At 40.5% G+C, this 12,635-nt stretch overlaps 1 protein-coding gene across 1 annotated transcript; it reads right to left on the bottom strand.

The window, feature by feature from the left end:
* Positions 1-919: 919 nt before the first annotated feature.
* On the bottom strand, positions 920-12,126 carry ISCA1 (iron-sulfur cluster assembly 1). Its single transcript, XM_083186482.1, has 4 exons — positions 11,874-12,126; positions 9,577-9,630; positions 5,665-5,770; positions 920-3,490 (listed from the first exon to the last, which is right to left on the bottom strand). The coding sequence occupies exons 1-4, from the start codon at positions 12,102-12,104 to the stop codon at positions 3,342-3,344; spliced, it is 540 nt and encodes a 179-aa protein (XP_083042608.1). The 5' UTR covers positions 12,105-12,126; the 3' UTR covers positions 920-3,341.
* Between the last annotated feature and the right edge of the window lie 509 nt (positions 12,127-12,635).

Genomic DNA, 12,635 nt, shown 5'->3' on the forward strand with positions numbered 1-12,635 from the left:
TGTTTGTCACATTAGGGCAGACAAAACAAGACAGACCGTGAGAGGCACATTTTACATTTTATCTGGTTTTACGTTTAACCCCTTCAGTGGTAATCCTGACAATTTTCCGGGTTATGCTTCAGTACCCAGACTGGCAAACCCTGAAAATTCTCGGGGTTGCCGCTGCGCCTCCCCCCTCCCCCCAGCTGTGTGACAGTCTGCGGCGTGACTGTAACGTCAAGCCAGGTTGCCGGGGGCAGGGCCGGCAGCGGCTGACATAGTGCTGAGAGGCGCTGCCCGGCCCCGGGAGACCGAGTGGTGGGGTTTTTAGGGAGCGCTCTCCCCAAAAAATTCAACCAGTGGGGAGCGCTACCTAAAAAAAAAAAAAAAAAAAAAACACTGAAGGAGTTAATACACTGTAATGCCATACCTCAAACTGACCTATTACTAGGAGCAGTCCCACATAGGATATTTTCTTTAAAAAGCAAGCAAGGATCTTTAAAGCACATTTTTCTCTTACATCTTTATATCTTACAAATCAGGATTAGTTTTGCTAAATCTCTCTCATCTACCAGACATAAGACAGGCTTCACAGAACTCAGAATGTCAAGTGATTGCACAAAGGGGGGAGAAGGTTGTTACAATTTAAACTGAGCACAGGTGGACGTGTTAAAGGTTATCTACTCACTACCTAATGTGCTACGTGTGACTCCATAGTAGTGATACAACAATAAAATACCTGCCAAATTATCTCTCTGAAGAAACAAATGAAATATGTATTTACCACGTTAATTTCTATAGCCTGCTACTGTGACTTTATTAAAATATAAACACCTAACACTTTCAAGTGATTCCCACTTTATATTAGATTTTTAAATAAATTACACGGCATGCACATGTTAACAGCAATCATTATTTTAAACTGAACTCAAGGACAGCATCACATTGCATATCTTAAGTTTATTTTTTAAACCAAAATATTTCACATAAAATAAGCCTAAATGTTCAATATTATATTCAAGTTGCTGAATCTACTTGTGCGTTTCAGGATTTTTTAAAACAGAAAAAAAAACATATCAGTGCCACCTTAACATAATTAACCCTTTGAGTGCCAAGTTACTTTGTCAAAATTGGTGTGAAAATTGACAAGAAAACTTTTTTTCCCCATCATAATGACCTATAATGTTTACCTTATATAAAAAAAAATCGAATCTTTTTTTGGTACACAACATTTTTTTATTTGATTTTATACAGTATAACAAATGTGAGCAACACTGGTATTTTTAGCTGATATGCATATCTCTCACAGAGATGTTGGCACTCATATTTTGTTTATCTCTCACAGATGTTGCCATTTTTTGTGGATATTTTTGCGCATCTCCCAGAGATTTTGGCACTCAAAGGGTTAAGGTTCTAATACATAAATATATAATGATGAATAATTTTTTTTAAACAAAACTTCAATCTTAAGTAGTAGCTGGAAAAAGACCAGATAAAATAAATGTATTACTTAAGTTATTGTTCATACAAACAGGATTAAACTGGACTGAAGCAGACAGTACACAGAATAGTTTTCAATATTGAGAAGGCAAAGCAGAGAAATATCTGGAAAGCAGGTTTAGGGGGTATTCAATCTCGTCCAAAATTTTCGCCAGGCGAAAAAAAGGTCGAGAGTCGCCTTTTCAGTATTCAATCATGGGCATTTTTATTACAAAATGGACCAAAAACAGGCGAAAACGGGCACAAATTCACCAAAACCACGCATTTGTGGCAATTGTGTTGATACATGTGTTTTTTGCCAATGCTGTATTTTTCGCCAGTTGAAAAATCAGCACTGGGATTGAATAGGCGGATCAATTTCACCCAAAAAAAGGCTCAAAACTGATGTTTTTGCGCCTGCTGAAAATTTTGTCCAGGATTGAGTACCCCCATAGTGTGAAAAGAAGCTGTAAGATTATGCCCGATTCAGAGATGTCCAGAAATGATGAGCAATACCGTCATATGCTGATTAAAATGAATAACTGCAATTTAGGGCAACTCACAGTGCCCTAGTTTTATTATGTTGGGTAACTGCTTTTCAAAACATCAATCTTATGTGGTCATATTTATAGTACTTCCATATCTTTCAGCAGGTGTAATAAATAATGCACATTACATAAATGAATGATCAGGAAGCAGATACAATTATCCACTAGTCACAGGGCATCACAGATTCCCGCACTTACCGCGGAATCTATGGGTTACTGCGTGTTACCCAAAGGTTCCTGCATGGAGAAAATATAGACAAATCCAGTGTTAAACCCAGAACTTTACCTACACAATAAACATAAAGGGTAATTTAATCTGTCTCTAGGAGCAAATCAAAACATGCTTGAAAGTACTAACAAAAAGTAAATACATTATGAGTTGTGACCAAAAGCTTCCTTTATACATTAATATAAAAAGTTTGCATTCTTTAGCAACTTATTTAAAATATTTCTTTAGATTGCTTGAATGATTTCATACAAGCACCTTAAATTAATATGAAAGGCTACACTGATTCGATAAAGTTAAGGCAAAACCTGGCATTGTTGCATGTGAAACAAAACTGAATATATCATTATGGTACTTGGAGTATCAGGAAGACATTGTTCTAAAAACAGAATATATAGCTATTGGCAAGATTACCCAGCTCCAGTGTCCATGGCTTTTTCCAGGCAGCCCAGTTCCTGGTTTCCCAACAGTAACAAACTGTTGAAATTTATGAATACAATTAGTTAAAATGACCAGGTAGAAACTGCAGTAAGTACCAATTACAATCATACCGGATTAGTTTAGACCACAGGTTCTCAAAGTCAATCCTCAGGACCCCACACAGTGCATGTTTTGCAGGCCTCCTCATAGAATCACAAGTGAAATAATAAGTTCCACCCGTGGATCTTTTCAAATGTTTCAGTGAATAACGAATGCACCTGTCCGGCGACCTGAAAAATGTGCACTGTGTGGGATCCTGAGGACCAAGTCTGAAAACCACTGGTTTAGACATACCGACGTGTGTTGGAACTTCACACTCAACACATGCCAACAAAAACTGATGTGGCAAAATGTCCTTACTTTATATAGAAATAGTGGCATTACAAATAAGAAAATAAAGTGAGACTGGGAAAGAAATAATGTTTCATCTACTGTAAATGCATGCCCAGGATTCAAGGACAGGATAAGTACAAGAAGCAGTTTTGCTTCACATAACCAAGTAGACTTTTACTCAGGTCAAATCAAGTTAAAACATTTCTCGAAGCTTGAAAATCTGACAAAAGTGCTTTACAATGCAAGATCACAATAGAACATTTTTCCGTAGGCTGAAAGCATATAGTGATTGTGTGTCAAATACTGAAGCTTTCTCCACATCCGCAGGTTCCTTTAATGTTTGGATTATTAAAAACAAACTCGCTTGAAAGTTTATCTTCTACATAGTCCATTTCTGTTCCTAAAAGAGTCAGCTGTGCTTTCTTCTCTATGAACACTCGCACTCCTAGGGGGGGGGGGGTAAAAAAGTGCATTAACAAAAGCTGGATAGCACTTGCATTATAACAGAGCAGTCAAATATGTTTTATAGGGACCCCTTTGGATAAAAACATGGCTTTTATTACACATCGAAACAAGCAATTCATTAGCTTAAGGGCTATGGGGTATATTCAGTTGACGCCAGATCCATTCCGAAATTCTTTCTATTATTCAATGCAGGGGCACCATGCTCCCTGCCACAATTCAGCATCTTTTCATGTGGGTTTGAGATTGACTGAAACATAGCTTGCAGTTTTGGCTGTGTTTCCATCAAAAGCAGGTGGATTAGTGGCTATTCCATCAATCCATCTGGTTTTTGGTAGGTCAGAACATTCCGAGCTGCCGAAAAAAAAACAAAAAATAAACAGCATGGAATAGATCGGAATGCCTTCTGACCTATTCATGTAAAAAAAAGCCATCTTTTTCGTCAAGACGGCAGTTTTGACATCAATTGAATATACCCCTATGTGGAAAAAGGCAACGGTTTTAATCAATTTACTAGATTCTCATTCAGTCTTATCCATCAGTATTGGAAGTTACAGCATCCCCACCGGAAGTAACAGGGACTAGCTTTTCTGTTACCAGGAAAGATAGAATAGCAAGTGGCGTTATGGCTGTGCAGTGCCTGATGGAGGAGAGAAGAAATCCCTTTTGTGGTGCTGCATTTCCTTGTCCTGGTCACTGGACTCCAGGACTCTGCAATTATCTCTGGCAAAGAAACACTAACCAATAACAGTACACTAACTCCTTTCATGTGTTCTGTTATTAGCACTACATATGTGCTTCCCCTCCCCCACTGTTAGTATGAAAACTTTTCATGAAGTCTATTACACTAAGCAACAGCCAAAAAGGATCCTACGTAAAAACAACCAATTCTTACTGATTTAAATGCGCTGAACACGAATATGATGTTTCAAGGTTTCAAAATTATTTTATGTTTTGAAGATCCTTAGAAATGAACTAGATCATAGATCAATGCTGTTGTCGCGCATTGCAGACATTTTCCCTTTTTTAAAATATTATCAAAATCAAGGAGAGCGTCTTTGTTGGACCACAGATACGAAACCACTTCAAGGACAGAGATTTTGATAGTATCTTAGCAGGTCATGAGAAGACTGATTGGAAAGATTTTTTTCTGGTAGCATGCAACTTTTGGGGAAATAAGAAGGCAGAAAACTACATTAAACTGGTTGAAATATATTTCGTCATATCAGACACTTGTGTGCAATATGCATTTTCTTCATTCTCACAATTTTTTCCCAGCTATGGCCATGACCCGCAAATCTACCTGTCTGCAGTCCGGACACTCCTCCTGGCTCCTGCTGGTAATGAAAATTCTCCCTCTCAAAATGTCCATCCACTTACAGCAGACCATTTTTGAGGATGCTAGGAGGAGACTCCTCCCTCCTCTAGCATCCTTAAAAACGGTCTGCTGTTAGGGGCAGCCATTTTGTGAGGGTCATTTTTCATTAGCAGGAACCAGGAGAAGCGTCGGGACCTCAGACAGGTAGATCTGCAGGTCCCGGTTACAGATGATGCGGCGGCAAGGTAAGCCACTAGGTGCTTAATATCCCAGATCTTTAAGGAATCTAGGACAGCAGTGGGAATCAGGGGAGATTGAGGGAGTTGTCGAGGTAACCAGAGAAACGCAAAGGGAAACCAGTAAGGTGGGTGTATTCCAGATGCACTCGAGGTTTAGACCTGAGAGAAAGAAACCACTCACAGAGTTCAGAGAAAATGACAGCCTCATTGTATGTACTCAAATTAGGAAGAGTAAGGCCTCTCTGCATCAAGAGAGCTTAAATACCTTTGGCCTATAGCCCCAAGCCGAACACCAAGGAAAGTAAGCCTGCAATGTATATGTACTGTAGTAGCAACTAAGTAGGGCCAGGGGGAGATAAACCCACAGTGACAGACAAAGAGTTGTCAAATAGCGAAACTGAAACTGGCCCTCAACCCCACACAATGTTGCAATAAGTGAGCTAGAAAAGCTCAACTTGCCTTTGCCATCGATGGTGTATAACTATGCAATGGACGACCATCCATGTTTTTACTTATCAATGGTCATCGATTTTAGCGGTATTGTGGTCATTTAAAACTCCACAAACGGAGCACATAGATGTTAGCATGCTAACCACTCACCGTCTTGTACCACTTCTTCATCAGAAGCTCCTCTCGACTTTGCATATTCTAGGTAATAGGACAGGCCATTACAGCCCCTCGTACGGACTGCTACTTTTAAACCAATCTGTAGAAGAAATAACATTTTAAAATGTTACGCATGTCAAGAAATGGGGACTCATGCATTGTACAGAAAGCCTAAAGGTGCCCATTCACGGTGCGGTTTGTGGGTGCGATACACGCTCCTGTGCACATCTCATCGCACAGTTCAAAGTATGTGCTGCACATAATTTTTAAACTAGCTTAGGATCGCATTACATGCAAATCGCATGTGATGGCGTTCAAAACGCATGCAATGAGTGCGCCATGTATGGGCACCTTAAGGCTATGTATACATTAGAAAGATGGAATACAATAATGTATAAGATATAATGTATAAGGTATACAATTTCCCTTGCTTTCCCAGACATGTGACATCTTATCTACACACTATATGTGACACAAGATCATATTATGTGCATAGCATCACCCATTTCCTCTCCATCAAGACTGCAGGCAGGACTACAAGATCATGTCTCACAAGATGCATGGGAGATCGCATCTTACGACAGATCATGTGTACACATTATACAGTATTGTCCTGAACTGAACAAAATCATTACAAGCATGTACAATATTGCATAATGTCTATAGGCCCTAACCATTGTGAACAAACCTTGTAATGATTTATACAAAGTAGGATCTGATTTACAGCCTCTACTTTGTATTATCACTGCCAAGTGTAATACAGACAAACTAAAATAACAAAGGATAGATATAAATAGATAGATGTTGGTGCTCAACCTATGACTGGCAGCTAGGTTGAGTTGTCCAAGCTCAAGTGGAAGGCAAATATACTTAAATTAGGAATGACCAGCACTCAGGCACTAAATGTATGTGGTTAACAAATGAAAAAGATGGTAGGGTTCCCTCCCAATTGTGACTGAGAAGAGTGCTACTAGATGGTGCTATTAATCAGTAAATGATTATCAGTGCAGAAATGTATGGGGAAAACTGTGAGTTTTATTAAGGCAACAAGCTAAAAAAAACCCTGGAAAACACACTGGACAATAAAAAATAGAACACAATAATGGCATGCATGCAAATGTCAATAGTCACTGCAGTGATCAGATATTCAATCACTCTGAGAGGAGTGATGTACCGGACTGGTGTGAGATAAAGGCCAGGGTTCTGTTGCAGGGAGCTGGCGTCCCTACTCCTAAAAGGATAGATATATATTGTTTTATTTATATTCTCTGCTTTTCAACTAATTTGAGTTTTACAATTAAGTATTCTTTTTCACGAATACATCAATATTAAAGTAATTTTGTGTATTTACAGGTACGCTTCATTTTGGGGTTGACTATATTATTTCTCTAATTTTAGCCATAACACAGGCGTTTTTTTTTAAAGAAGTTACATTTTTACCAGAATGCTACTTAATTCATATACTAATGGGGCCTACATACGGGGGGATGATGCTGAACGATCCAGAGCAATGTATATCACTCAGCAAGATCGCTCAGCACACAGTGACTAAGTCCGATCCTGTGACGAAACACATTGTGTGTGGCCTCTTCTATCCAGACACAGTGGCATTCATCTGTGGTCCAATCCATGTACCTGAGTATCCCGACCGGCGACAGCCTGCTTGTCGGATGCCACTCGCTTGCTGTTGCTGACTGAGTGGTGATAGTGTTACCATCTCACGTTTGTGCTGTATCGCAGATTCTCTGCTAATGGCAAGCTGTTATCCCTAATCCCTATGTACATGTGCAGATTTATTTAGTAAAATTATTTTATATATATATATATGCTCATTTGTGCGCTTTCTTCCATCTTTCTTGCAAATATCTATCCACGTTACCCCTATCTCTAAGTCAGAAAAATACATAACTCAATAAACAAACTCAATGGTATATTATTTGTGAATGAGACCTTGATTAATGGTGCAATGTCATGATATGAACTTACTCCTCTTTTTCTCAAGCATTAGCAGAATATATGATATACTGTCCTAAATGGCTTGTATTTGAAACTGTATCAATTGACCACTTTATTTCAATTGTTTGTTAACAAATGTAAAAGACTGTATTGTATGGTGTTTCAATAAAGTTTTATTGGAATAAAAAAAATTAATTCCATCATAAAATGTCAAAGAATATTAAACTTGATAATATAATTATGGACTGGGTGATAAATACATATATTATACAGTGTGAGGCAAAAAAAAAAAAAAAAACTCCCAGATTTTAAATGTGGGAAAAAAACAAAAAACATTGTAAACGCTATTCAAAACTTTAGGACAAACTCTAAAAGTGTATTTTCAAATGGTTTTGAATATGCGTATTGTTCAAATGGGGGCCATCATTCATGGTACACATTTGTATCCGATTTCTGAAATTCCACACAATTCGGTGGGTCATTTCCAGCATTATCACAGCAATTTTTTGATGAAGCTCACTTTCATTTGTCTGGCTATGTTAACTAGCAGAATTTTTGTTACTGGGTGGAAAACAATGCTCACCAGCTTCATGAAAGTCCTCTACACAGGCAATGGGGCCATCTGACAGCTGAGGCCTACAAACATCGACTAAGAACCACTAATGACCTGAATACTGCTATACGCCAAGAAATGAAGAGATCATGGGCAGGATGTATTGAAGTTATGCTGGGTACACACCAGCATGATGCTGCTCGTGAGCGTGTCATCACAGGAACGTACGACCCGCTCACGAGCAGCCGACCGGCACAGAAAAAGCCCCTGATGTGATCGCGATCCGATCGCGTCCCGCACACACTACAATGGTCATTACGGAGATCCTACCTGCAGCAGGTAGGATCTCAGAAAAGACCTAAGGATCGGGATTGCATCAAAAGGGCAGCGAAATTGCCCAAAACATGTCCGATTTACATACAATCGGTTGAGATTGTACCTTAATTGGCTCATTTTGGGCCATATCATCCTGGTGTGTACCCCACATTAGAGTTCAGCTGCCTTGCGGGATGACATCTAAACTCTGATTTTTATTTGAAAATTGACAATCATTTAAAAGGCACAGCCACCAAGCGAAGACTTCATTACATCCGGACACATATTTAAAGCCAAATAAAAATAAACTATATTCCATGCACTTTTAGATTATGTACCAAAGTTTTGAATAGCATCTGCCTTTTTTTATTGCCCTCATCCTTTAGAACATCTGTCCCTAGAATAAGTAGTAACAACCACAGAAATTCTCATCTTTCCATACATACAGCAAATTGGGGGATTAAATAGACTAGAAAATAGAAAGTCATAAAGAAGTAAATTAAAAACAACCTTCAATGTGGTATTTAATTTATGGTAAGCCAGTTACTGAGCATTTGGCAATGTCACTCCATTTTTATTGTATACTTACTGTTTACTGCGCAGAAAAGTAATGGGCAAATGTATATACAAATATATATTGTATATTACATTGCCAGCTCATTTGCAAGTGTAATTATTTCATCCTTGAAGGTTCCACCAGGAGGGTTAATAGAACTACACTGTTTTCAAGGACTTTATGCTTAACTTTGGACCACTCATTCCTATTTGCTTGATTATTTCAACCTGTATGTCTCGGTCTCTCATCTGCTGTGTGTAGTTATTGTAGTGTTTGACTTTTGCTATGGTTAACTGTTGTGATTGCACTTTTGCTATGAATTTATGTTTTCCCCATGTACAGCAAGCAGTGTGGATAGTTTTTTGCACCTTATGAATAAAAGTTAAAGGTAAGGCATGAAAGAACTTTTACATTTTTATTTTAAAACGCAACATAGAAAATACTTGTTTGTAGCCATTAAATGAGTAATAATTTTGTCAAAGCAAAGAAGCACTTCAAAAAAAAAAAAAAATGATGTTTTACTCACATGGTCCGGCTTATCAGCTAATAGTTGCTTTATTTTATTTACTGCAGGAGGTGTCTAAAGAGACAGGAAAACATTATTTAGGACTGTAATGTAATATAATGTAATCACAAATAGTCTGATACCATAAATCAGTGGTTCCCAATCTGTATGCTGAGGCACTTTCGGTGCCCTTGGTTTCTGGTCCATAACCATCTAAAATAATTAATGAAAAAAATGTGTTTATATTTTTTTCTGAATGAGAAAATTTTGGCCTAGGGCTACCGTGAAAAAAATTCTGATAATCAGGGGCACAGGGATCCAAAAAGTTGGAGAACCACTGCCATACATCAAACATACTGCTTCTTGTTCCATTGGCACACTGAAATTGGTTGTGAATCTTCCAAATCTGTCTTGGAGTTTGACAGCATGAACCATTGTTTTAGAATTATAGGAAGGGGTCAGAGAGGGCAAAGGCAGTATAGCATTAAGAAAATCGCAATGTGACAGGACCCCAACAAGGTTAGCCATCAAGGAATTAGTCATTACTGTTCAGGCGCAACCTATAAAGAGGACATATGAACCATTATCCTGTAAACATATATGCAGTGTTTGCCATATTGTAGTATAATATTGTAGTTATCACCAATGTTATCACAGATTGTTCGATCTACCTGAAGCAAACAAGATATTATTTAAATCTGGCCATATGCATACATACCCCATTAATTGTTTGTTTACACTAATTAGGGGATCCACATGCTTACTTGTAGGTGTCAATATTGACACAAAAAAAACACTGAAAAACTCATGTCAACATTTTAATGTGTCAACCTTTGCCATTACACTAAAATACATCTATAAAAATAATTAAAAAAATTGAAGAGATCTATCTATCAATAAATAACATATCATCAGGCATTTAAACCAAAAAAAAAAAAAAACAAGCAGGAACTAAAGGCTTGGAAGACCACCAATTGCCCAATGCTGACCTATGCCCTATAAACTCACCCTCCATACTATTCTACTCTCTGCAGTAACCAACCCCTCTACAGTAGTAAATAAAAGTATTACTGCAATACAAGTCCCACTAGAATATCCGTTTGAAAGGCTAGCATAATTCATGTATTAGAGTCAGTGGTGTAAGTATAAAAAATGTCTTAGTGGTACTGTGTCGCTAGCGGAAAAATGGGTGTGGTCACATGACACAAGGGGGAGTGGCTACATGACAAAAGGTGCATAACCAAATTTAATAAATTTGTGATGCCCCTTGTATAACAGACACGACGAGTGAGGAATCGGCCTGGAGCCAGAGCAGAGTCCGGGGCATATGAACGAAGAGAGCGGGGCAGCCAGACGCCTGAACACTTCCAGCCAGCAGCCAACAAGGACATAGCCAGAGGAGCAGTGTGATGCCAGGACCGGGCACGGTGAGTGGCAACAAGACTGGTTCGCGCTGCCCAAGATCCACGCAGCGCAAACCTGCGCATGCGCAGTTAGTGCTCTCTAGGTACAGTACGGATGGTGTAATGGTTAGCATTACTGCCTCACAGCACTGAGGTCATGGGTTCGATTCCCACCATAGCTCTAACTGTGCGGAGTTTGTATATTCTCCCCGTGCTTGCGTGGGTTTACTCCGGTTTCCTCCCACAATCCAAAAATATACCGGTAGGTTAATTGGCTCCCAACAAATAAATTAACCCTAGAATGTCTGTGTGCGTGTATATGTGGTAGGGAATATAGATTGTAAGCTCCACTGGGGCAGGGACTGATGTGAATGTTCAACTGTACTCTGTAAAGCGCTGCGGAATATGTGTGCGATATAAGAAACTGTTAATAAATAAATAGGTAATTTGTTATGGCAGTAAGGGGTACAGGCACAAAATGTTTTAGTGGTACACCTTACCGTCACACTTGCACCACGGACCACTACTGACTCACATTTACACTGGTGGAGTGTTTTGTTTGCATTTTTGGAGCACTTGTACAGAATTGCCCATATGCGTTTATCATGGTGAGCTTCAAAATGTAAATATAAACATGTTTTGTAAGTGTTAGGTGTAGCAGCAGTGTTCAGTAATAACCACATATTATGCAAGCAGTGGGGTATGGCCCCAGCATGCACTACATAGCGGGGTACCCTGACGGGCAGGGGGCAGCGGGGTGGGAGCTCCTCGCCGTTACACAACCGTGCTGCTGCTGTCACCCTGGCAGAGCGCGCTGCGACACGTTTGTCCCCGGGAGATAAGGTCACACGGCCGCCCCGATAAGCTCACTGCTGCCAGCACAAGCCCCGGCACAGCAGCCGACAGAGAACTCACCAGGGTGAGCGCCGCCCGGGTCGGCAGCAGCTTCCTTTTGCTGACCGCCTTGATAGTCGCTCTCACAAGCGAGGCGGACATGATGCTGCTGCTGTTGCTCTCACTCGCTGGCCCATAGGTTGATCTGGGGAAGGCTGAGACAGAAAGGTCAGTACACAAACAGCGACCGCGGCAGGATCCGGAGTCAGCAGCAGAGAGCAGTCTCCGACTCCTCCCAGCGACCCCGCTCATTGGCTGCTCGCCGGCGGCAGGGCAGGGTACAGACAGAAGCTGCGTCACACACACACACGTAGCACTGACGGCGCTTGCGCTACTGCTGCTGCTGCTGGGAGTGGGAACACAACAACAATAGTGTCCTATATCTGCTTGTTTGGAAACAAGTCGTGAATCGTGCCCCGCCCAGTGTAGAATCGGGATGGGACAGCGAAAGAAGGGACTATGTAAAAACCGGACTGGACTCCGGACCGCCGGACAGGACATCAAAATCTGCAGGCCGGAGCTTGTAGGGTCCTGTCGGGGGTGTCTTGTCCGGAGGGGTCCCTGTGATAGCTATCACCAGGGACATGGGGGAGGGGAGATTACAGCCTCCCCGGGTGGTCCGGACCGTCCTGTTTTTGCTACATGCCCGGATCATACAGGGAGGCTTTATTCTACCCCTCCTCCTCTACTGTGACAGGCAGAACCCCCCCCCCCCCCTGGACATGACACCCCGGGACAGAACACCCCCCCGGACCGGAGGCTACAAAATGCAGTTTGATGTCC

The sequence above is a fragment of the Crinia signifera genome, chromosome 1 (assembly GCF_055691185.1).
Source record: "Crinia signifera chromosome 1, ASM5569118v1, whole genome shotgun sequence".
Lineage (NCBI taxonomy): Eukaryota > Metazoa > Chordata > Amphibia > Anura > Myobatrachidae > Crinia > Crinia signifera.

What these genes read in the sequence shown, in the direction of transcription:
- ISCA1 (XM_083186482.1), bottom strand. Translation starts at nt 12,104, where the DNA reads ATGAGCGGGGTCGCTGGGAGGAGTCGGAGACTGCTCTCTGCTGCTGAC. An exon ending in CCCGGGCGGCGCTCACCCTG is followed by an intron (nt 9,631 to 11,873) that starts GTGAGTTCTCTG and finishes CTGTCTCTTTAG; the next exon opens with ACACCTCCTGCAGTAAATAA. An exon ending in TAGCTGATAAGCCGGACCAT is followed by an intron (nt 5,771 to 9,576) that starts GTGAGTAAAACA and finishes TTTCTTCTACAG; the next exon opens with ATTGGTTTAAAAGTAGCAGT.